Source organism: Ambystoma mexicanum, chromosome 5p, assembly GCF_040938575.1.
Source record: "Ambystoma mexicanum isolate Mex_15411 chromosome 5p, UKY_AmexF1_1, whole genome shotgun sequence".
Taxonomy (NCBI): domain Eukaryota; kingdom Metazoa; phylum Chordata; class Amphibia; order Caudata; family Ambystomatidae; genus Ambystoma; species Ambystoma mexicanum.
In genome coordinates this window covers 205,170,372-205,196,173 of record NC_090930.1, presented here as the reverse complement: position 1 = coordinate 205,196,173, position 25,802 = coordinate 205,170,372, and the positions used below count along the sequence as shown (strand labels likewise).

The following is a 25,802-nucleotide window of genomic DNA, read 5'->3' as shown; positions in this document are numbered from 1 at the left end:
GAAGATTGTTGAGTGGGCGAACCTAGGGGGTCTGGTGGATTCATCGTCTGCTACTGCAAAGTTCTGGAACCTGACAACACGCTGCTGCCTCAACTACTTCTTTCGTCTGGATTCTTTGGCGTCTGACAGCTCCGGTCACACTTCCGTTGCTCGCGCCTCATGAAAAACTAGCCTACTTTGCTCCTCCCATACTCTGGTGAACTCCAACCACCGGAGTAGATTACAGAACTCTGAAAGCTTCTCTCTTCTATGGGACAGTTAATCCCAGCACAGCTTCCCACTACGCGTTCTCTGCATTCAGGATTCCCAACTCCTGCGACTCTCGGCACCGCGTCCCACAGACAACACAGCAGCGATTCCGGTGTCCTCTTCCTTCTGCTTCTGCTGCTTCTTTCTAATGGCCTGCACCTGAAGGGGCTTTAAATATTTAAAATTCCCTCTCAGGTGTGGTCATTATAATCACTAGACTGCACACTACACGTCTGCAGCTCTGAGCTGCTCTTCCTCTTCTCAGTACTCAGAGCATTATGGTACTTGAAGTCCCTAATGTTCTTATTTTTTTTAACCATATCTAAGCCACCCTGTTCTAATGATTTATAGAATGTATCTTTGGTTTGTTTACCATTTTTTTCTTAAAGGAGTTAATTGTTGGTTCTTGGTTTTATAATTCAAACCTAAAGTGGGATTATAACTATAAGTAGTAGTAGTGATATTGAATCTCTGATCCTTACATATATAATTCCCATGTTGATCGTAAGGGTTTTCATACTTTATGCCTTGGGGAAATCTGGGAGAGGGAGCCTTACTATGACATCAAGCCATCAGTTATTCAGGCATTAGAAAACCTTAACCCTCAGAAGAGGATATGTGCATTTCCCGGACACAGTCTACATATTTACTTGAGGGCCTTGTCATCCCATGTGATCCACCCGTCTAATACCACCCCCAGTGTCAGAGTCAGGTAGCAGCTGCCTTCCCCATGCCATATGGGAGGAGACTTTAGTCTGGGATTCTATGAGGATTCCGTAGGATTCATCACACCTAGTAACATCCAGAGGGTCATCAACCCTCAGTGTTGATGTTATTGCAAGTCTACTAGCCTGTCTGCAAAGCAATATGTGGAACTTAAGGTGAGTTGTACAGGAACACGACGACCTGAAAAGACCTGTTGGAGAAATGTGCATACATGTTTTCTTCTCCATGCCTGAACGCTACAGCTTCAGGGGAATGTACCTGTGCCACCAGAGTCTGGTTGCCATTTGCACCGGTTTCTAAAAGGAATGAGCTTAAGTTCTGTGAGTACAGGTGTGATCGGGTAATTGACTCTTCCTGTGTCAACATGCATGTGGCAAGGTCAAATACTTTAATAACTGCACGCATGTACTGAGCAACATCACTGTTGGTTGGGGACACTGAAAAACGCTTTCGTATATCTGCCTAGACTGATTACCGTTCAAATCCATTTCTGATCAGCATATTTCTATTTGTTTATCTTCATTTTAGCACAAATGGGCATCGGCGAGGGCAAGTTGATAGGAGAGTGGTTTGGGCCGAACACTGTGGCGCAAGTGATCAAGTAAGTAACTCTGCCGCTTTTGAACCGCACCACCCACGTTTGAATGCTTGAATTGGGCTTCCAACGTTCAAGCAACTTCATATCTGAGTCCCTGACTGCTTCCAATCTCGCCATTTGTCTTATGTTACGCTGCAAAGCTCTTAATGCTGCGCTGAATCACCACCATAGTAAGAGTGGCGCTGCAATTTCACTGCTCATAACAGGACTGAGCAAGTGTAATGCTCAACAGCTATTTGTGCACACATCTATTCTCAGTGGTATCAGTTTTCCTAATGTGACAAGTGTAAATTTGCCCACTAACTTGGCACATAAAATAAGACTTTTTACTTTCACGACAAATGTCTCAGACCTTGTATAGATGTGTTGTATATAGCGTTTGAGTACTGGCTGAACATTGTGGTGCTAAGATTGTGGGATGTGAGAGAGGTAAACTGATTTGTAATTCATAAGGACAGGTTAATGGGGAAACAGACTAGTTTTAACTGTGTGATGAAAAGCAAAATGTCCTCATGTGTTGCCTTCCAGTTAGTGGGACAACATTCCATTATTGCCTTAATTACCCCCCATACTAGTGCTGTAATGCTCCATTTAACATGTTCTTACAGGAAACTTGCTGTGTTTGATGAATGGAATTCTTTGGCAGTGTACGTGTCGATGGACAACACTGTGGTCATCGAAGATATCAGTAAGAAATACATTTCCTTTTCTCACAAAAGAGACTTTTTTACAATCCGTCATTTTCAGGTTGTTGTTTTCATAGCTTCCATTTATTAGATGTAGCTATTTGGTGGCACTTTACCACCACTTATAAGGCAAAACTATTAACATTGTAGTAAGTGGGTAATGTGGGCTTTTTACCAACTCATTCACAGCACATAACCATGCTAATCAGTAAAACCATTCTGACCCACGACCTGCCCTCCCTGCCTAAAATATATCCTACTGGGATATGTTTGAGCTCGCTCTATCGAACAGTAACGTCAAGCTTTGCGCTGTGTAAGACCTACCAGTATTCTCTAAGCAGTCTTGGCTTCATTGCTGTTGTAGATGACCACCTTGAGAAAAAGAAAGAAAAAGTCTTAACCAAGTGTGCCTTTAGCCACTTGATTCGTAAGCAATCTATGTCACCTTTTAAATGTTCCTTTCACTGAAGGCCTGTTAAAAACAGGCATTGGAAAAGCCAACTGTTTTGCTTGTTTATAGGCATTACGCATTTTCCAGACACCGCCATCATATGCCCAACCACTCACCATGTTCCTGCTGTTGCCATTTTATGACCAGCAGGAACATGGTGAGTGGTTTGGCAGTGCTTGGCAAATCCTTATCCTATGCCTACCAAAAGCCCATACTGCTGGCTTTGCCAATGTGTGTTCACTAAAGCAATGTTAGTTGCTTTTTTAGATAGTCCAAAGATATAACTGTTTCTCTTGTGTATACTGTGTTTTCTGCTGCAACCTAATTTTCTTATTTTATATTAAGTTATATGGTTTATTACAAACCTTTATCTATAAAATCCATACAAAGCCAGATGCGTAGAGGAAAATAAAAAAATGAAAAGAGCTAATTCCGGCATTTGCCAAAAATCTTCTCTTAAAATCCCACTTATTAAAAGCAGAAAGAGAGAAAAGTAAGAAAAAGAAAATAAGAATACCAAAGGAAAAAAAAGAAAGACGAAAAGAGGAAACGTATCCCTTTACCATTAAAATATTATTTAAAAACCTCTTTAAAAATTGTATCAAGTCAAAAATATATCTGAAATGTTCTCCCAATAGGATCATCATCTCCCAATGAATATGTTTTCTTTCCCCCGATAATGGATCCCAGGTATCTAGTTCTTAGCCTAGTGAGCCCCGTGCACAATGTGTTTGTGTTTCGACCTTTCCCTCTATCTCACAAAATCTGAAGTGAGGTTGTCTGATGATTTTTTGAAGACCTCTTGAGCTTCTTTCGTCGGATGAATGTTCAGACGGTTTGGTCACGATATACTGGACTCGGAAATGTAGTCAAGTATCGAGGCAGATTGTTATATGCCCTGGTTTCCATACACGTTCTAGGATATATTTTTTGGTTCTTTCTTGATTGTTCGGTCTGAATCGAGTCCTGTTGCCATAGATTTTTCTTAACTTGGGTGGGATTTACAACTAGCGAATCTTGTGTTGTTTCCAGATAAATGAGGATTTCCTTGCATTTTGTTTTCCACTGATCGAGTGAAAAATCCTCTCTTGTACCGCCTGCACAAAGTATCTTGTATGGTTGGGGCGATTCCAGCATTATGCATTTCCTGTATAAGGAGAGTGTTTTCCACACTGTTCTAGCATAAATTGAGATCAAGGCCAGTTCATGTCTAGTAGCCCTCCTCGGTATGCAGAGAATTTGTCTCCAAAATGTGGCCTCTAACGAAGGCCATGTCTCTCACGAAGAGGACAGGAATGGTTCCGCCCCATAAGTCTAAATCAGAATGATCTTGGGTTTATAAAATTCCAACAGAGGGCAGATTGAGAACTTTCCATATTTTTTATGGATTACCAAGCCTTGAGCTGTAAGACTCTTCATTTTCGTTCTTAACTCTGGTTGGCCAGGATTGTCCTTGATACTGGAGTTTATGCAGGTTCCCAAGTAAGTTATTTCATTTACTTCAGGCAGTTTAGTCTGGTCTAGCAACCATTTAAAGGTCATTATCATCAAACTGGATGAGCCACGGCCCGTCCTCCTTATTTATTAAGCTGTTTGTGTTTTTCGGGCTCATATAGTTTGGTGTTAAATTCTACCCAGTTGTCCTCCATCACTGCGCTCGTCAATACGGCCGATTGGGAGGAAGTACCCATATTGAGCAGCTGCCGGATTTCTCGAGAGATTTTGTTTTCCATAGCTCTCAATATAGTTTCAGCGTCAGTTTGGAGAATTTGTATTCTGTGAAGTATCATCCAATTTTTATATTTCTGGTTTCTCTTTCTGAGTAATTTCACCATAAACATAGATTTTGTACAGTGGATTTCTCTGAGGTCACTCTGTAGCTGTTTTTTTCTATTTGCAACCTCTTCATCACGGACATGCTTGCGGTTGAAAGTCTTTTGGCTGTTTTATTGTGCGATGCCATAAAGTCGAGCAATAATGGGGCACAGTTCACTCCCCTGTAAATGTCTATTTGCAATTTGTATCTGGACATCAAGATGGAAACTTCTCTTGGGCGTATGCATATTCTATTCCTTCGTTCCGTAATTTCTACGTTTGGTAGATGATGATCAGGTTTACCAAGGTGTTGGATGTTAAACCTCATTTTCAAGAGGAAGTGATCGCTTTTCTTTGTGTCTAGCACTTCTAGGCGCTTAACAGATTTCATTATGTTTTCCAAGGTGCAGAAATAGTCTTGCACCTTACATGTAACCCTGTTAGTCCAAGTTGGTTTGCCAGGCAAATCACCCCAAATTTGTCTGTTTATCATATGAAAATGTCTAATATGCATTCCAGCAATCCAGCTACCCACTCTGTCCTGAGAGTTAACCGCACTGTCAAAATGCGTGATAATATTGCCCTTTTTGACCAAAAAGGTAATGTTCAAATCACTACAGATGATTATTAACGGGAGGCTTTGACTGAATTGCATAGTCATCAAGTATATCTGCAACACAGTCTACAAAGAGATAACGCTCTGTTGCTTCAGGGTTCCAGTATAAATTGAGAACTAGGAACTGTTAGGTTCAGCCAAGACATTTGATCTTCTTGGTATTGTTTAGGGAGATATATTGATTGCTCTTTCACTGTTCTGCTCGCTTTATTAGTACAACTGAATGCGATGGGTGATTTGTGTTTGTCCCGGAATCGAACAACTTTTGCGTAGTGCTCCTTAATACTTTGTTCCATTTTGATGGTATTTCGCTCAGGGGGGCATTCCTTGATAGAATTGTATTATACAGCATCAGTGATCTGCCTTTGGGCATGAGATTCGCCTCCATAAGAGGCTTTTGCGTGCTATCGCCTTTCATGTGCATTGAGTCAGACAGTTTAAATCACAAGGGAAGGAGCAGAGGGGCCAGTTCCATAAGGAATGTTGTAATTACACTGGATTTTTGATGAAGAGTTACTTTATCAAATTGTGCTTCATTAGGGAATTTGACTGTCTTGATATCCTCTGTATTAATGAAACGCAATGCCGGGATATGATAAAATATCTGCAAAATGTTGTGGCCGTTCAGATTCAGGCCATCATCAGATTTCAATAAACGTTCCAGATCAAGGCAGTTCTCTGTTTGATCTTTACCTATGAATTTTGTCCCCATTTTGCTGGTATCTGGTCTTATAAATGACACATTGGGATAACAGAGTTGTCAAAAGATGGTTTATCCTTTCTCTCCCCATAGTCATTTTTGGATGGCATTTGCTTGGTTTCATCTTTCCTTGGGTAATGTTTCTCTTCAATCTTCTTACATTTATCAGCCAGTTTAAGAATTGTTTTTTTCTCTTTGGGTGCTGGTCTTCTCTCTTTCGGCTCATCCAGCTCATTCAGCGTTGGTGTTTGTTTCGGTTCTTTACTCTTCCCGTTATATTTCTGAACAGTTCTCTTACGCTTTTCTGCTAATATAAGAAAGGAAATTCTCTCTGCGTGATCCCATTGTTCCACTTTTTGCTCTTCTTGCGCCAGTGCCGATTGATTCTCTGAAAGCACGTCACACTCAAATGTCATCAATTCCCTCTCTTTGTCATCCACCAAATACATAAAGAAGTTTAACATGTCCATTTCGTCCCTCTCTTCTATCATGGCTTCAAAAACAAGGTTTGGTACGATGGCTTCTTTTTCACGAGGTGGCTCATGCAGCGGTTCTTGCGAAGGTGGTGTCTTAGTTCCACTCTCCAAAGTCAACTTCAGGAGTGTTGGTGGGATTGGTATATTCCGTAAGAATTGTTTTACACCGTTATATCTCACTTTTTTTGATTGCTGCATGTTTATTTTTCTTTCAGCTGTATACTCTCCTTGCTGTTTTATTGAATAGCTTTCTCTTTTTCCTCTTTTGGAAGATGGGTTACTCATCATTTCTCAAGACTGACATCATTTTTTCCTCATTTGATTTAAGTATCACCTTCTCAGTGTTGGGGGACAAATTAAGTGCCAATACATCTGCATCTGTTAGATCTGTGCCATTGTAAGTTTTAAATATGCTTTCTGTTTTATTAATAGTATTTTGTGCTGGGACTTAGCAAATGTCAAGGCTGTTTTATGGAATAGCTTTCTCTTTTTCCTCTTTTGGAAGATGGGTTACTCGTGGTCCACTGCAACTTCAGGGGCTTTGCCATCTGATTTTGAAGGCACTAAAGGAATTTCCACCTTTTCCACTGAAGTTGTAGAGGGTATTACTGCCTTTTCTAATTTGAGAGGGGAAGATTGACACAGTTTCCATTATTTGTTAACTCGTTGTGTTGGGGTGAAGTTAACGAGGCTTGCTGAGTCTCTTTAATCAGATCCTCGGGCTGCAGCACTTTTCTGTCTTTCAAGGTCTACAATATTGCACCTAATAAGATTTTTATGTCCACCCGTGATTGGTCGAGAGAATCTTGCAGTTCTTTCTGTATTTGCAGGGAGGTTGCTGTTTCATGATCCACTCGTGTTTGAAGAGAAGTAATTAAAAAGATTCCACGTATATCACTTTGGAGTGGATAATGGCAAGCAGGGAGGCTTGGTCTTTGTAGTTTTCATTGAAGGTCTCATACAATTTAAGAAAAAGTGCCAAAGATAAGTTTAATGCACCCATTACATTGCAGTATATTTGGAAAGGTGTGGAATTTAGCGGATTTCATGTCTCCCCTGCAATTCTTGAAGTGAAAACAGAATCGTCAAGAGAGGAAAAAGAGGAAGCTAGTTCTGGCAACTTTGCTTCTTTTGCTGTTATAAAGATGGTTTTAAGAATAGGAGATTAGAGATTTCCTGTAGACGGCCCTTTTTTGCAAAACAGTTCCTCTGCGTGGCCAATGTTTTTGTCAGAACTTGTTTTCCTTATGCTGGGATCTCTCGGATTTAAAAGCGTTAAAGGGATAGTTCACTCAAAAATTGTATTGGCTCAAAAGATGGGCCATAATCAAAAAAATATATGAAACCTATTTTTAAAGAACGTTCTTATGTAAAATTCTGAGCAAATGAGGCTTTAAGTGTTTACATGGGGGCATTCATTTTGTGATTTGAAGCAGCCTCCTCTGTTTATGTTAAGCTCTGGTCTGGTGGCTCTGGTGGCAATAATCAAGCAGCAAAAGCCCCCTACTGGGAGCTTTTGCTTACTGCAGCCAGAGAGTAGAGCTTAACATGTAGAGGAGGCTGCCTTTACTTTCATTTTACGTTTTCTGTGCTCCCCAAGCCCAGGGAAGCACAGAAAATGTAAAATGAAAGGCAGAGCAATTATAAATACTTCGCTGGCTGCTAGCGTAGTTTTCATAATTGCTGCGACTTTCTTTTCTAGTTTCCCGCTCTGGAAGTATTCATTATTGCCTGGACTTCACTATAAGAAAAGGTGTGGCAATTATAAATACAACATTGTTGTATTAGTGATTGCCGTGGTTTTATTTTTAAGTTTCTTAGGCTGTCCCGGATCGGGGGAGCCGGGGGAAACTTTAAAAAAAAACACGCCATTTATAAATACAACCGCGTTGTATTTATGATTGCAGTGGCTTTAGCTTTGAATCTCCCAGGATTCCTCCAGCCCGAGAGATTCAAATTTATATTTACAGTAATTTTAGATCTAAATTAAAAAATCGCACTTGCCAGCAGACAGGATCCTGACTGCATTCAGTACTCTATGGCAATAATGACGCAAAAGCCACCTAATGGTAACTTTTGTTTATTACAGCTGGCGGGCTTTTGCTTCATTATTGCCGTGCGGGCAGAGCTTAACACAAGCACAGGAGGCTCATCCATTTCACAAAACGGATGCCTCCTAGTTCTTGACATTTTTGAGTTTGAGCTTCATTTGCTCAAAACTTTACATAGGAACTTTCTTTAAAAATATTTTTTATATATATTTTTGATTATGGCCCATCTTTTGAGCCAATAACATACTATCCCTTTAATTGCTTGTCCAAGTTTCATCAATTTTGCCTTCGAAGCTGATGTGTCCTTGATAAAGGCACTATCTCTGGTTAAATGCACACCTAAAGGAGATGGTAATTCAGCTGTATTTGGCAGAGTGTTTCGAGCCAGTTTTTGCTCAGCTGCAGATTTTTCTGCTATGGGAAGTTGCTCATCCTCTTCCAGATTAGGTGTGGGCAAAGGTAGCAGTAAAGAGCACAGGTTTGGAGAAAAGTTGACCCACGTTCACCCAAAAGAGCAGTTTGTTGCTTTCTTGGTTTGTTCAGATGACAATTGGGGCACTGTGCCAGTTCGTCCCCCCCCCCCCACCACCGTCATCCTTGAGCCATTGAAATCATTTCTCAAGACTGACGTCGTTCTTTCCTCATTTGATTTAAGTATCACCTTCTCAGTGTTAGGGGACAAATTAAGTGCCAATACATCTGCATCTGTTAGATCTGTGCCATTGTAAGTTTTAAATATGCTTTCTGTTTTATTAATAGTATTTTGTGCTGGGACTTTGCAAATGTCAAGGCGCAGGGGGAGCTGTGTATTCAGATTTGGGAGCTGCAATAGTTCTGATAGTTCCTTCAAATTATTTTTGCTATTAAAGCTATGGATAAATCCTCACATTACAGACCATTCTCTGAATCTTTCTTCCACATGATTGCATCCTTTGGATATGCCTCACAAGGTACCACTGCATGGGGTGGGGTGCCAGTCCCACTATCCGTTGTTTCATAATTGGCTGATCGTAACAAACATTTAGACTGCCGCTTCGCTTGACGTCTCGTTCTTGGGAAGTCAGCCATCTGGTCCTTAATTACGACAAATTTGAAAGCCAAATGTGAAAGCCCCAATTCTGATAGTTATGCATTTCCCAATTATTCAAACTGAGTGTAGGATATGGAGTAGTCTAATAAAGTCTGATCCATCAGCAGGCAAGCTTCAAGATAAGAGAGTAAGAATATGTCTTTCAGTTACCTTTGTTCAAAATTAGATCGTAGCTACTTTGCTGGTTCTCGGCTTCTCCTCGGCTTCTCCTGCGTATCACGCACATGCCGATATTGTTGTCTGGAGCCGGACGCCCAGGAACACTTTTACTACACTCTCTGCGATGCTCCGCGTCCGGAGATGATGTTTTGTAGTGTTCAACCGATGATCACCAATAATGGTAAGCCTATAATTGGATGTCTAGGCACTTACAATTCCTCCAAAATTACAGTCTTGTGCAGCAGTAATTTACATTCAACCGTAGGTTTTTTCTCCTAAGCCAACCTATTATTAGCATATGGTTTCACTCTAAAGGGAGGGCATTTATTCAGTATCCCAAACAAAGGCCGGTTTATTGAAGAAAACATCAGTCTTATTGTTCCTGTAATGTAAAGAAGGCATGGATCAAAGTAAGACAGACACAAGTCACCACAGTTCAAGGGTGTTTATTGAACGTTATCAAGGGTGTGATAAACGCCTATCTAGACCTAAATCTAAAGATGGGAGAAAGCTACGGCCATCAAATAATAATAACGCAGTCCCAGTGGAGTCTCGTCAAAATAAAAAGGCCTATACTGAAAAACCTATTGCCAATCCTTACCTCTAGTTTACAAATAGTGTGGGGAAATGTTCATGAAAAAATAAAGAAGTGTTCACAAAATGATAAGTCAGGATCTTCCGGCCGTTTGCCTCCCTTGCCCATGTTTTCAGCACATGGGACAAGGCTGTTCACTGGAGCATTGCACACTCCTGGGCTGCTTCGGCATGAGGACACAGTTCCATTACCAACATCAGGGCCTTCTATGCCCAAGTCTCTTAAGTTCTCAAAGTATCTTCATTCAGAGGGCCTGATGTGCCAAAACAACGATAAAGTTCCTATACAAATATTCAAGTTGGCTGATTCACTCTTCACCCTGGATCCCCCTCAGCCTAGGCTCAGTTCCCTTTTCTGCCACAATCTTTACTTTGGATCCCCCCCCTCTTCCGGGCTCAGATCCTCTTCTCTAATGCTTATAGAATATCTCAAAACAACAAAAAAGTTCCTTTACAAATGTTCGAGTCGAACGATTCACTCTTCACCCTGGATACCCCTCGGCCGGGCTCAGATCCCTTTTCTACCACAAACCTTTATCGGCTGACTCACAGTGCACTCCGGATCCCGCTCAGCCAGGCTCAGATCCCTTTTACAGAATTAGTCTCCCTCAGCCGGGCTTGGACCAATTCCAGTTCGTATTAGCTATCAAAGACTTTCGAATGTGCACAGGGTTTGGCTTGACCCATTGCAGGACCACTTTGATTTCACAGTTCACAATTTTACACTCTCAGTTGGATACCTAACAAAGACCTTTGAATGAGCACCCATATGGTGCTGGACCACTCTGTATATGGCATCTACCTTGGGTTCAAAAGTTCAGTTACTCCTTGGATATTCAATTATATTTGCGTCACTCCTCATATACGCCTTAGACTCTGTTCTTTGCAGATTTCTTCATACAATGTTGCCTCTTGCAACCTTGGTTCTAACACAGACTGGTCTGCTATCAGTCTCCCCGACTCACCGGCTGTGCTGACTTTTCTGGAGTGTCTTTGTTGTAGGAGCCAAGAACAGTACCACAGTGGCAATCGCTCCTCCCCTTGCCTTGGCTATCGATGCGGGAGAGCCCTGGGTACCTTCGACGCACAATGCACCTTTCTTCCGCTTTAATTCCCGGTCTTATGTTTATTATTCTCGAGGGCTCGAGAAAAAGCAGTTTTCATCCGCTGAAAAGGCCAAGGGCACTTCCCTCCGTGCAACCCTTTCTTCTCTTGTCTTCTTTCTCCTCGTATTAAACTACCATCTCGGAACTGCTGCTTCATGTGTTTGGCTTTGCTCAGAGTATGCATTCGTACTCTGCCTTTTATCCGTGTGTGTAAGTATGATAGACGTCAGGTGTGTGTAATTGGCAGACTCTGCCTGACCGACCCTTGTGTGTTGGCACATGTCAGGTAACGGCTCAGGTGTTACTCCGTTTTCTCTCACAGTGATCTGTCTGTGAAAAAGTGTTTGTGTCGGGAAAGGGGGCCGCGGTTCAGTTTAGGTATCCTACTTGGTAGGATGAGGAAAAGGTGTTACAAGGAGGGGGATACTGTGTTTCACCCTCCGGTGTCCCACCTCAACTCCCAGAGGACACCTCATCCTTGTGATCCTCCCGCACTGGTCCACCCCCAGGAACTGGACCTAAAAGTAATGGTAGTATCCTGGCCATATGGGTGACAGATCCCCGGGGACTGGCAGGTGAGACACCTTTAGGTTTCTCCCAGTAAGAAGTATGTGAACCTTACCCTAGTCCACTACTGCTTTTCACCCCTGCACCCTTGAACGGTGTCTTCTTCTACAAAATACAACAATCAGCATAAGTTTTGGTTGTGGCGTTTGGAGAGTCTTTCCTCTTTTGTCGGTTTGCTTATGTCTTTGGCCGCGTCTAATGTGCAGTAATATCCCGTTTGGGTGAGTCCTACGTCAGGTGGAGTTAAACCCTCTCGAGGTGTGTTTTTCCTTCAGGTGCAAACTCTGTTTGCCTGTTTTACAGTGCGTTATTTTACTTCTTATTCGCATACTTTGTCATGAATTCACCCCACAACATTTTGTGCGGCGCTGCTTTCCCATGGAGCGCAGCGGTTATCCTCTCCATCGTACATATGTTTATGGCGACATTAATCCACTCCTCCTTACCCGTTATTGTGGCGCCTTTCCATTGTATAACTAGGCAGGCTCTTGTGGCCAGCAAGAGGGGCGCTGCGACCCCATCAACCTTCTGAATTCCCCCTCAATTTCCTCCATCTAAAATAATATAAAAAATGGCGTATTGCTACGATGGATCCCATCTAAATCCTTTATCCTGCCCAAGACTTTGTCCCAGAACACCTTGATACGGGAACAGCCCCACCACATATGCCAGTAATCGGCCCTCTCCCCACACAAACGCCAATACCCAGGGCTGGCCGATTTGAACGTCTTTCAAAGCCTGACTGGGTCATATTGCCATCTGTGGAGAAGCTTGATGGCATGCAATTTGCACGGACTGGCAATCGAGATCTGTGAGACCCCTTTACATATTCTCCCTCAGAGTCCAGGGTCTATATCCACCCCCAGATCCCTTTCCGACCTTTGTCTCAAGTTCTCCGTTGACCCCTTCCCAGCATTCACCAGTGCACCATACATAGCCGAGATCAGGCCCTTTGTTCCCCTCCTTTTGTCTAGGAGCTCTTCTTAGGGGCTGAGGTCTCTCAGAATCCTCTCCCTCCATTTCTCGTCCAAAAAGGCCCCCTTTAACTGAAGGTAGTAAGAACGAGAGGGGATCTATACCCAGTGACTCTTCCAGGTCGGTGATTGAAATACAGGTGCCCGCTTTCCAAAGTTTACCCACCCTCTCTAAACCCGCCTTAAACCAAGCTTGCATCTGTCAGGGTTGGGGATGACCTCACTAACCCCGGGTGCTCATATATGACTCAGGGGGGGTGGCCAAGAGGTCACTCCTTGCATGTCAGCCCACCCCCGCCAAATCTCCCATATGGTGCCCAGGATCGGGTGGTCCCTAACCCTGCATAGGAGCTTCTTTCTCGGTACCCACAGCCACTCCACGACCGTGGCGGGGGATAGTTGTTGTTATCCAAGTCAGCCCACTGGAGTCCCTTCTGTCTTCGCAGGTGGGGTATGAGGACCCTTAGCTGTGCTGCTTCATAGTACTTTTTCAAATTCGAGAGTCCCACCCTTCCCCTATCTTTGGGCATTGTCAGAACATCATATGCTACTCTCGCTTTCTTCCCTTCCCATAAGAACTTCACATCGCTCCCTTTACCTCTCGAAAAAAAAGGACTCAGGGAGGTGGTGGATCAGGAGCATTTGGAACGCATATAATAATCTAGGGAGGCAAACCATCTTCAGGGCATTTAATCGCCCCAGCCAGGATATGGTCAGTTTCCCCCACCTTTTGAGGTCGGCCCTCCACCTGGAAACGAGTGGGGGAAATTGGCTGCAAATAAGTTCCCCCAACTCTCTTGTCAGATTGATCCCCAGAATCTGCTGTAAACTCCATCCCCAAGTTCCTTCAATGGAAGTAGGACCGACTTGGCCCTATTAATCTTGAAGCCGGACAGCTCACCATACTGTTTGGTTAACTTGATCGCCTGAGGTATGGAGGTCATCGGGTCCCTTGTGTGCAACAGCAAGTCATCTGCATATAGGCCCACTTTATACTCTACCCCTCCAACTGTGAGACCTTCCACTTGGGGTCCCCTCTGAACCTCTGCGCCAAGGCTTCTCGGGAGAGGGCAAATAGAATCGGTGAAAGGGGACAACCCTGCCTCGTGCCCCTTCTTAAATTGAACCACTGTGAGTAGACACCTTTGACAGCCACTGATGCCCTGGGTGAGGTGTACACTGCCATTATCCCCCTTCTGAATTTAGATCCTGTCCTACCTTGTCCAGAACCTTCTCCAGGAAGCCCCATTCCTCCCTATCGAACGCCTTCTTTGCATCCACAGAGAGAAGGATCGCGTCTCCCCCCATTTTCCAAAACTCATGGATCAAGTGTAGAGTTTTCCGCATCGTATCAGCTCCTTGTCGCCCCATTATAAAGCCGACTTGGTCTGGGTGTATCAGATGAGGCATATATGTTTCCATTATCGCCACCAGCACCCTTGTGTAAATCTTGCCGTCAATGTTCAAAAGAGATATTGCACGGTAAGATCCACAACTTTTGGGATGCCTGCTCTCCTTGTGAATCACTGTAATTAACGCCCGCGAGAATGATTCAGGGGCTTCCCCCATCTCAAGAATGTCATTGAAGAGTTCGACCATGAACGGGCCGGGGGGGGGGGATACATGATTTAAAGAAGCCGGCCGTGTACCCATCTCCCCCCGGTGCCTTCCCCATCGGCAGTCATGAGACCACCCTCTTGATTTCCTCTTCCGTGATTGGGGCGTCAAGTGCATCAGCCTCCTCTCGAGCAAGTCTCGGCATCTTCGTATCGGTTAAGTACAGCGCTATGTCCGTGCTCTCGGCATTAACCTCTGATTTGTATACAGTCTCGTAGTAGGTTGCAAATGCATCTGGTATCCCCTCCGTCCCCCGCCTCATCTATGGCCATCGCCCACCTCTGAGAACACTGTCCACGTAATCTGGCAGCCAGTAGTGCATCCGCCTTATCTCCCTTCTCATAACATTTTTGTTTCAGGAATTGTAATTGCCTAACTATTTGGCCTTCCTCAAGTTGTCTGAGCTCTTCCCTTTTCTGTCTGGCCTCAAGGACCCTGCTCTCCCTCCCCTCAGTGGCAACCCTCACCACCCTGTTAAGTTGATCAATCTCCACCCGCAACTTGTTCTCGATTGGGGCCTGCTCCCTCTTCTTCCTTGCTCCCTCCCGGATCATTATCCCTCTCCATGTCGCTTTCCCCGCATCCCACAGTCTTCCTCGGGACCTCTTCTCGTGTTGTTGATTCTAAAGTATTCCCCTATTTTCTCTGACATCTCCTCTCGAAACACGGGGTCCTTCCAAAGTGTCTCATTACATCTCCACTTTGAACCTTTCCGCGGCTGTCTTGCCCAGTCTAAATCTGTTACCATATAATGGTCTGACCGTGCGACCGGGGAAAACCTCCGAGCCCAACGCTGCCTCCCATATACCTCCCGAGACATACACATAATCAATCCTGGTGAAAGTAGTGTGGGGGCTGAATAAAAGGTATACCCTTTCTCATTCGGTGGAAGCTCCTCCATGCATCTTTGAGCCCCTACACCTACAACATCTCTGTGTCCCCCGCGCATCCCTTCCCCTGTGGTTCCTGTGCCCCGAACCCTCCCCCCTGCCTATGCAGCTTATTGTCTGCCCATATATTAAAATCCCCTCCCAAGATAATGTGGCTGGAGGCCTCGAGCATTATTTTCGGGATTGTCTTTCGCAGGAGCCGCTGCTGGGCCATTTTAGGGCAGTACTCCGTAGCCATTACACCGTTCTGTACCGAGCCAACAACCATCAAGTATCTGTCTTCAACATCTGCCCACACTTCACCTCCTTTCTCAGCCCTCTCCTGATGAGAATACCAACCCCGGCCTTCCTCAAGGGACTGGAGCCCGAGTATTCCTGACCCAGTCCCCTCCCCTGGGAACATCCTTTCCACCCCCCCTGGCGTATTTGGTCTCCTGGAGGAACATCACATCCAGGCCCTGTTAGGGAGAATTTTCAGTTTAGTGCTAAATTCCTCCCACCTTAGAGACCCCATGCTCTTTTGCTGAACTTTGGGACTTTGTACTTTTAATTCTATGTGTTTTCTGTCTGTTTTTGTTTTGGTTGTGGAGTCTGACAAACTCCATAGGCATCATCTTTTACATTGGGCCTCATTACAACTCAACCGGCTGCCGCTGGAGTTGCATTTTCCCCGGCACCCATGAATGGGAAAGAACCGGGTCATGCCGAGCTTTGCGGACCCGGTAATTGCCCATTTGCGGGTGCCGGAATCAAGGGCCTCCCGATCCCCATTCTGCCACATAGGGCTGAATGGGGATAGGGAGGTCAGATGCAGCGGCACATACAGAGTTGTGCCAGTGCATCCGACGTGCTCTGCTCACGGGTGCCATTACAACCGCCATGGAAAAACCTGGCGGGTGAAACGGCACCCGCGAGCAGAGCACGTAGAATGGCGGTACCATAGTTCCCGGACTGCCATGCTTGTAATGAGGCCCATTGTGTCACACAGCACCTTCAGTGCAGTGGCACATGGAAGTCTTTCAGATTTTCCCAATGTTTAAATACCTTCTCTTGGATAAACTACTGTTTCCAAAAGCAGTGAAGTGAAATTGACTTTACTTACATTTGTAACTTTCTATCTAGACCCAGCACACACTATCTTACAATAGGGTGCTGGAGGGGGTTACTTGGTATCCCCTTTGTCTAGCTTCTCGTGTAAAATGTGTTACCCTTTCTTCGATGAATGGCTGGGGGCAGTGGTTTACTTTTAACTATCGTGGTGTGCTTTTACTGCGGGCTGCCTTCGCAGCTGCAGTAAATCACCCAAGGGTGCCATTTTTGTCAAAATGGCCCTGGTCTTCTTTTTTCGCCATTTCTTTGTGGAAAGGTCCTTCTTGAGATTTACTCTGCGCGCCAAACCAGGTTTGGTCCCTTTGTTAATTTTGTCTTTGGCGAGTGAAGCCCGCCTCTGGCTCCAGGGTGTCTGGCGGGGGCAGGAAGCGAGAGAGGTGCCCGAAACTCCCTGTGCTTTTTCTCTTAGGAGACAGGAATGCACTCCTAGGTGATTGGCCGGCTGGCTGTTTGGCAAGGACAGCCACCCTGCTGGGTGACTGACAGCGAGTCTGGAATGAATGGGAGAAACCTGCATAAAAGGCGAGGCTTTTTGGCTTGGAAGACCACTGGACAAAGGAATCCGAAGAAGAACTTGGAAGAGACGCCTGCTGCAACTCCTGGACCATTGGTTTTCCCGGTGAAGCCTGCTGCTGTGCTGAAGCTCTGAATTCGCCTTGACTAGAGAAGCCCTACAAGGATGACTTCTCCCCTTGAGTTGGTGGGACCAACCCACTCCAAAGTAAGCCACCTGGAAATCCTCTCGAAGCTGGTTGAATTTCCACTGCAGTCGCTGCTGTAACCGAATAGCCAGGGATAGGAACACCAGATTGTGTGCGTTGCTTTTAAGCTGGCCAAGAGCTCCAAGAAGATCCTCTGGACTCCCAGTAAGCAGGACTGAACGAGCCTGAGCCACCTTAACAGAGTGCTGGACCCCAGATACAAGGAACGCCCATCTCGACAGCCAGGAACCGCGGTATTGCTATTTGCGGTAGATGCGAGGAGCTGAAACACTGAAGTGCCACTTGTTTGAAGATTGCCGGTTGCGGTCGGTGAACATTCCATTACAGTGCAGGAGTCCCCAGAAGCCCTCCCTCTTGTCCCCGACTGAGGCCCAGGAACACCAGGATCTGCAGAGCTGCACAGGAACATAAGCCATCTGCTGCACTTTCCTTAAACCTGAAGGTACTGTACACAGTCTAAGAGAACTTACCTCTTGTGGTGTATCCTCACTTGTCCTTGTTGGAGACTTGTCTTGGTTGCTTCTGTAGTGTTGCTAACAGCTTCTTTACCTCACAAGCCTAATCAGCTTGTGGCCCTACTTTGATTTCTTCTTAGACTTTTAAAAACTTTGTGCAAGACTTTTACTTACCTACAAGAAGTGCTTCAGTTCACCTTGACTTTTTCTAACTTAACATTGGCTGGCCTGGCTCCCTGAATGACTCTTCTCAGCTCTGCTTATGTGTTTCGCCTTTCTTCTAAGAGTTAACTGACTTTGCATTGGATTTTTTTTATAAGTACTTGCCTTATTAAGAATAATTGTGTGAACACTTGTCTTATTCTGAAATCTCTTTTCTTTGACACGCCGCTCAATAATATTCTAAATGCAACAGTGATGTATTAATGTCCCCACCACCCTAACTATTAAAGTCACCTGAGGGTGTAGGTAGTGCCAATGGGCCATCACAAATGGGTATTTGCTGATTTATAAAACTTAAGAGTGCATATTTTGAAGTATACTTGTGTGTTGCTTTATATTGCCCCCTTCGAAAAAGGCTTATTCAAACTGACTGTTAAATAAATTGATAATTGTTTAATCAAGAAACCTTGCGTGTAAGAGTTTATTTGAATACTTGTCACTGTGAATCTCTGTGTAACTCCCCTACAGCTCATATTGACGCCTCTTGTGATAAACCTGGCTGCTCAACACGCTACAAACCTGTGTAATACAGACTTATACCAAAGGTTGGGTTCCTATTGCCAGGAGGTCAGGGTTGTTGTAGTACACCAAAAGGGTACTGCATACAATCTTGCCTAACAGGTCCGCTCTACGAAATTCTCTTGACACTAATGACCTCTTCGTGGGGGAATTAATTCCCTTAATATTTTGCGTGCCCACCCTAAGAAGGCCACCGCTCTCAATGCCTAACTCTGTTGCCATTCTCACTTATCTGCGCCCCTATCAACTCCTCCCTCCCCGGACGTCCAAGCCCCATGCTCCACCTTCCCACTACCACTTACACTCATCTTAAAGAAGACCCCGTTCTCGCTCCTGCCCCCAATCCCCCACCCGCTCCCTTGAAGGTATCCGACACCACCCAATTAACATCACCAGGCCGAACTCGGACCACCTGCTGGGACCGTTCACCCCACGCTCCCTCAACTGCGCCACCTCCTAACACTGAGCCCCCTCCACCCCCTCTCCAAATAGGCAAGTCCCTCCAGAGCCCCCCTAAATCCCACAAGCCCCGTAATATCATTCATGGGACACTTTCAACATAAAGTCATTCCGGAACTCGCATAGGGCCCCCACATCGACGTGTAAATCTCTCAACAGCCACTGCATTCACATTGAACAACATGACTTTGTACCCGGTGTGTTTCAGGAGTCAACCACAGGCAAAGCGTTCATTCTACTGAACTTCCTGCAGCCCGGTATGCGCCTCCGTTTCGGCCCCTGGACTCGCCACTCCCTGCCGTCGTCTGCCCTTTCATCCTGGTTCTGCCTACTCTCGGGGTCACCCAAAAACGTACACATACATCTGCGGATGTCCCTCTCGGTCCTCAACCTCTATTTCTACTTCAAGATCCAGTTTAAATGTGAGGGAGAAGGGGAAGCCCCATCTGTAGTGCACTCCTTTTTCCTGTAGCCACTTTGTCAAGGGCATGCACCTCCTTCTCCTATCCAGAGTCAGTGAGGATAGATCTTGGAAGATCGTCACTCTCGACGAGCCGTAGGTGATTGGACACTTCTGCTTTGCTTTCTCCAAGATTTTGGTTTTATCACTATAGTTGTGGAACCAGGCTAGTCCTGGGACCACTGGCTGACACCCCTGCTCTGTGTATTCTCTCCATCTTCGCCTCGTCAATGGAGTCATCCTCGAATACCAGCTTCGTAACTTCATGGAGCGTTCTTTTGAAGTGTAGCTCTGACTCCCCTTCTTTGTCCGGAATGCCAACGAACCTCTGGTTTTTCTGTCTTTCACAGTTCTCCAAATCGTCCATCTTTAAACGGATTTCCTCATCCCGATTCTCCAGTTCCATTTGTGTTTCCAGGGTATTCAATTAGGTCTTATTGCTTTCCATTTCCTCTAGCCGCTCCTCCATCTTGTCTATCCTCTTCGTAATTTTGTCGACCCGGCCTCCGATGTCCGCCCTCATGTTTCTGATTTCTTCCATCAGGGCTGCCACGTCTCCTTTGGTTGGGGCTGATTCCTCTGCTGACGCCGCCATTTTGGGCTGATTCGAGGTTTCAGGCCTGGGACCAACTTCTGTCTTACTTCCATGCACTCTGTGCCGGTGGTCGGTGCGTGGCCTCCAATTCGTGCTGGCCGCTTCAGCTCCCTCTACGTAGGGACTGCCTCCTCTAGCGCAGCGTTTCTTCCAAAAGCTCTGTGTTCTCCTTGGTCTTGTGTCCGGCGTATATGCCCCTGTGGCAGGCACACGCCCCTAAATAGGGGGCTCACACCACTTATGAACGTTTAGGGACAGTAGGCAGCCCGAGTACTCCTTGTCCAGACAGTTTTTCTCTCCTCAGAACCCAGACGATGCTACTGCCTGTCTGCAAAACCTTTCCCGGTACTGGAGGTCTATCCTTGTCCTTGCACTTCACCTGCCCCCTCTGGTGAGCATATTTGGTTAGATGGGCGCACCTATGTCCGGGACCCAGGAGAAGGGTACACGCCCCAGGATTGAGGGCCCACCCCTCCCTGAATGTACTGGTCTCCTTTGTGTAGCCTATTCTGTGTCTATGTCCGACCCTGCCGATTGAACTATTCCACATGGATTGCCGGTTTCACTCCCCCGAGCGTGTCCAGTTTTCCGAAAATTATTTAATTTGGGACAAACGATAGACCATATGATCGGGGCAGTAGTACTGAAGGCCTCTGATGCATCCACAGAATGGCGCGTCCCCTTGGGTGCACCTTAGTTTGTGTATCAAGTTGGGTCGCTTTCAGTGTTGGGCCTTTTCAGAGGGCCCCTCCCTGGAAGCGGTTGTGTGCCCCCATGTAAACCCTGTTCTGGCTCTTCACTGAGGGCCCCACACCCCTAGGTGCGCCATGGTCACTGCTCCTCTTCTCGGGTCAGAGATGGCGGTACTCAGCAGTCACCACCCCCTGCACACTTTCCCCAGCCCTGCGTGCCTCTTCGGTGTTGGCCTGTTAGTGTAGTCTCCTGGTATGCTGTGGGGCTGTGGGTCACGGTTCTCCAGCCTGTTCCCCTTTGCTCCACCAGTGGGGAGTGGGGTGCGCTCAACCAATCTGGTCCGTTAGTCCCCAAGAACTTCTTTCACAGAGCAGTCGGATGGGGAGGCGCTCCCTCTTGTTGCCGGCTTCGCCGGTATTTAGAGCCCCGCCGGCTCACCTGTCAGTCTGCTCTGCCGGTTCCCGTCTCCACACGTGTAACGCTCCTGGTGAGAGCGCTCCTGTTCCAGGCACCCACGTCACTGGGGACAACCCGGGCCGCCTGGACGTCCTCCCGGGTCCCTGTCTTTGTCCTGCGGTCCCACAGATCACTTCCTGAGCTTTGCTAGTGCACGCACTGCCATTTTTTATCTCCCCACTCAGCTCCTCTGCAGGTGGGATCTCACTTTTGTTTTCTTCGGTGTGCACCGCGGGTGCCGACATGGTTTATGCACCACACTGTTCACTCTTTCTTGGGGTACGGGGTGCGAAGTGGGGGCTCATACAACTTCTAGGGACCGTATGGTGGGAGGATTACACAGAGGCGGCCTGCATCTACACGCCCCCTGGTGGCCTCCACTCTGTACATATTTAAACATTGTATTTGGGATATAGGTGCGGTTCGATTGTCTAGTCATCTGTAGGTGCAATTGGAGCCAGATGACACTGAACCAGCATGCTTTTTTCCATGCGCCACACACACTTCACCATTAACTTTCCACTTGTTTTATCACCAAATCCATTAGTGCATCTTGTAAGAAACCAGAAGGTGTCTCACCCGCTTGTCCTCTGGGGTCTCTCTCTCCGGTGGCCAGGGCACAGCCATCGCCTTTGGATACAGATCCTGTGGGTGGACCAGTGCGGGAGAATCACCTGGGTGAGGGGGTCTTTGGGGAGTGGAACACCTGATGGTGAGACGCAGTATCCCCCTCCCTGTAACACCTTTACCCCATCTTGGACTGGTGGTATCAACCAGTCTCGAAGCATTCTCGAGGATCCAGCCGCCCTGAGCCTTTCGAACTGTCCCTGGACCACCTGGTGTACTAACCAGCTCTCCAGTAGGCTACCTTTGTAGAATAGTCACCGTTCTGCGTTCGTCACCGGACCATCGGTGGTCGCCAGCTCATGCCACAAATCGCCTTCCTGACAAGTTTCAGCTTCCCAGCATCAAGGCATCCTGCTCTGAAAGGTCTTCTTCAACTGTGACTGGAAAGACACCTGCTGACGCCCATGTGCGATAGCCGTTGCTATAACTCTCCTTCCCCCGTCTGGAGAAGTGTCCTGAAGAGGTCTGCATCAGTGCCTTCTGTGTTTCTTCTTCGCAAAGGCTTGCACTCTGCTCCTGGAAATGACCGGAAGAATCCTTGCACCTACAGCTCCTGGGCACCTTCTACTAAATCCAATGGCAGGAAAACCTACCCCCAGCAACCCCCAGTCGTGAGAGATACCTAGTCACCTGGAAAAATCAGAGTCAGCGGGGTAAATAATTGCAACACATTCACCTCTCCCTGTCCCCCTTGGAATAAACCTTAGAATAAACTTTGGTTATTCCATTCAATTTTTGATTGTCTGATCTAAAAGCTTGTATCTGAAAGATAGGAATAATATTTTACATACCTGTAATGTGTTGCATGTCTTCTGGAACATTTTCACAACCACAAGAACTCTACCTGCCACCTCTCCTAAGAAGAAGCTTTGTTACTTCATAGGGATTGGATATATAAAGTTGGGGCATAATTCTTGTGAACTGGCTTCATTCTACTGCATCACTGCTTACCTTCTTTTAGTTGTTTCAGTTATTGTATGCTTTCTCAAAAACCTAAAGGTGATGGTATATGTTTTCGATAATTGAGTATTGTGTGATATTACTACTTGCTTGTTTCATTTTTCTAGTATGTGTTTTTGGGACTTGATCAAATAGAATATTTGTGTATTTTCCTATCTAAATTGAAATATTGTGTGCTTTGTTTTGTGGACCTCTGGCCCCATTCAGTTTCTCATGAGACTAAGTCTTGACCACTCTCCACGCTTACCTTGATTGGTTTTGGCTAACCTTTCAGAGTCCCCTGTTCCCTACAACTAGGGTGGCCTCCTAAAATCAATCTACTTGGTCAGATTCTAGAAATCCATCGTAACGCTTACCTGTGTGATTTCTTTTGTTTACTATTTCTGTAGAATGTTAACTGTACTACATAACAGTGCCGCCTTCCTTCTTACTACAGCCTTGGTTCTTAGTCTATACTACAGAAGTTAATTGTTTAGCTCAAGTGAGGTTGGGAAAGCCTTGCTAAACCTAGGTTGGCTTTTCCAAATCCTACCACAGATAGTGACTTTGAAAATCCCTCCAGTCAAAGTTTTGGCATAAAGCCAACCAGTGCTGCTTACCCACAACAGAGTTCGAAATTGAGATTCGATGAGCAGGAGCTAAAACCAGCTCCTGGGTGTCGGGCATTACCCTGTAGAAAGAAGCTATCGCAGGGTGTTAGGCAAGATTGTATGCAGTACCCTTTGGGTGCACTACAACAACCCTGACCTCCTGGCAATAGGAACCTAACCTTTGGTATAAGTTTGTACTACACAGGTTGGTAGCGTGTTGAGCAGCCAGGCTTATCTCAAGAGGGGTCGCTGTAAGCTGTAGGGGTGTTGCACAGAGATTCACAGTAACACGTATTCAAATTAACTCTTACACACAAGGTTTCGTGATTAAACAATTATTAATTTATTTAACAGCCAGTTTGAGTAAGCCTTGTTCAGAAGGGGCAGTATAATAGTAACACACAAATACACTACAAAACACACAATCTTAATTTCTCTAAATCAGTCAATACCAATTTGGGATGGCATACAGACACTTCCTACACCCTCAGGTGACTTAAATAGCTAGGACACTGTGGACATTAATATATCACTGTTGCATTTAGCGCAATACTTAGAAGTATATCAAAGGAAAAGGTTAATAGAACAAAACAAGAGATCTCACAAATATTCGGAAGCAGGTAAGTACCTTTGGTACCCCCAATGCAAAGTAAGTTAACCCCTTCCTGGAAGGAGGACAAAACACAAATTCAGAGGTAAGAAGAGTCATTCAGGGAGCCAGGCCAGGCCAAAGTCAATTGGACAAAAGTCTAGGTGAGCTGAAACACTTCTTGTAGGTAGGTCACAGTCTTGCTTAATGTTTTAAAAGTCTTTGTAGAAAAGAAGAAATCAAAGCAGGGCCACAAGCTGATTAGGCTTGTGAGGTAAAGAAGTTGTTAGCAACTCTACAGAAGCAACCAAGACAAGTCTCAACTGAAAACAAGAGAGGTTACACAACAAAAGGTAAGTGAACTTAGACTTCACAGTACCTTTGGTTAGAAGAAAAACAGTTCCAGGTGGCTTCTGTTCCTGTGCAGCTCTGCAGATCATGTGTTCCTAGGCCTCTGTCGTGGGGACAAGAGGGAGGAAGTCTGGAAGACTCCTGCACTGCAACGGGACGATCAGCGACAGAAAAGGACCAACTTCTATTCAGTGGCACTTCGCGGTTTCAGCTCCTAGCCTCTAAGCAAATAGCACTACCACACAGCTCCTACCGTCTCAGCAAGTAGCACTACCCCGGACACTTGGCTGTCGACGTGGGCTTTCCATGCATCTGGGGTCCAGCACTCTGTTGAGGTGGCTCAGGCTCGGTCACTCCTGCTTCCTGGGAGTTCCGGAGGATCTTCCTGGAGCTCTTGGCCATCTTAAAAGCAACGCACACGATCTGGTGTTCCTCTCCCTGGCTCTTCGGTTCCAGCAGCAACTGCAGTGGAAATACAACCAGCTTCGAGAGGATGTCTAGGTGGCTTAATTTGGAGTTGATTGGACCCTCCAACTCAGGGAGAAGTCATCCTTGCAGGTTTTCTCTAGTCGAGAAGAATGCGGAGCTTCAGCACAGCAACTGCGCTTCACCGGGCAAACCAACGTTGCAGGAGTTGCAGCAGGCGGCTCTTCCAAGTTCTTCTTCGGATTCCTTCGTCCGGTGGTCGACTCTGCCTACCAAGCCAAAAAGCCTCAACTTTTATGCAGGTTTCTTTCATTAAGTCCAGCCTACCTGTCAGTCACACAGCAGCAGGGTGGCTGTCCTTGCCGGACAGCCAGCCGGCCAATCACCTATAAAGTGTATTCCTGTCTCCTAGGAGACTAAGAACAGGGAGTTTCGGGCGCCTCCCTCGCTTCCTGCCCCTGCCAGACACCCAGGAGCCAGAGGCGGACTTCACTCATGAATCCCGCCAAAGACGAAATGAACAAAGGGACCAAACGTGGTTTGGCGCAGAGTAAATCTCCAGAAGGACCTTTCCACAAAGAAACGGCGAAAAAAGACGACCAGGGCCATTTTGATAAAAATGGCACCCCTGGGTGCTTTACTGCAGCTGCGAACACAGTACGCGGTAAAAGCACACCACGGTAGTTAAAAGTAAACCACTGCCACCAGCCATTCATTGAGGAAAGGGTAACATAAAATTGTTACATGAGAAACTAGACAAAGGGGATACGAAGTAACCCTATTGTAAGCTGGGTCTAGAAAGTTACAAATGTAAGTAAAGTCAATTTCACTTTACTGCTCTTGGAAACAGTAGTTTATCCATGAGAAGGGATTTAAACCTTGGGGAAATCTGAAAGACTTCCCTGTGCCACTGCACTGAACTTGCTGTGTGACACAATGTAAAGATGCATATGGAGTTTGTCAGACTCCATACTTAACAAAGAAATACAGAGTTCAAATCACATTAAAAAAACATGAGGGAGTGGGAAAAAGGGTCTCACTCTCTCCAGGTTAAAAATTCAAGTCCTCAAAATCCAGCAAAGTTGCTGGGGGTCTGTAAGGTAGAGAGGAATTAGCACATTTCTGACCATTCTGCCTAACTCTGGGGAACCAGGGATACCACTTTAATTTTTTGTCCATTTGGTATGAACCATAGTGTTTAAA

General features: G+C 45.8%; 1 protein-coding gene across 1 annotated transcript in view; it reads left to right on the top strand.

Annotated features, from left to right (window-relative positions):
• ATG4A (autophagy related 4A cysteine peptidase) overlaps positions 1-25,802 on the top strand; it is a 551,858-nt gene that overhangs the window by 250,246 nt on the left and 275,810 nt on the right. Inside the window, exons 6-7 of the mRNA XM_069612630.1 lie at positions 1,504-1,576; positions 2,182-2,261. Of these exons, the coding sequence (XP_069468731.1) occupies positions 1,504-1,576; positions 2,182-2,261 (153 nt within the window). The remainder of the gene's footprint in view (positions 1-1,503; positions 1,577-2,181; positions 2,262-25,802) is intronic.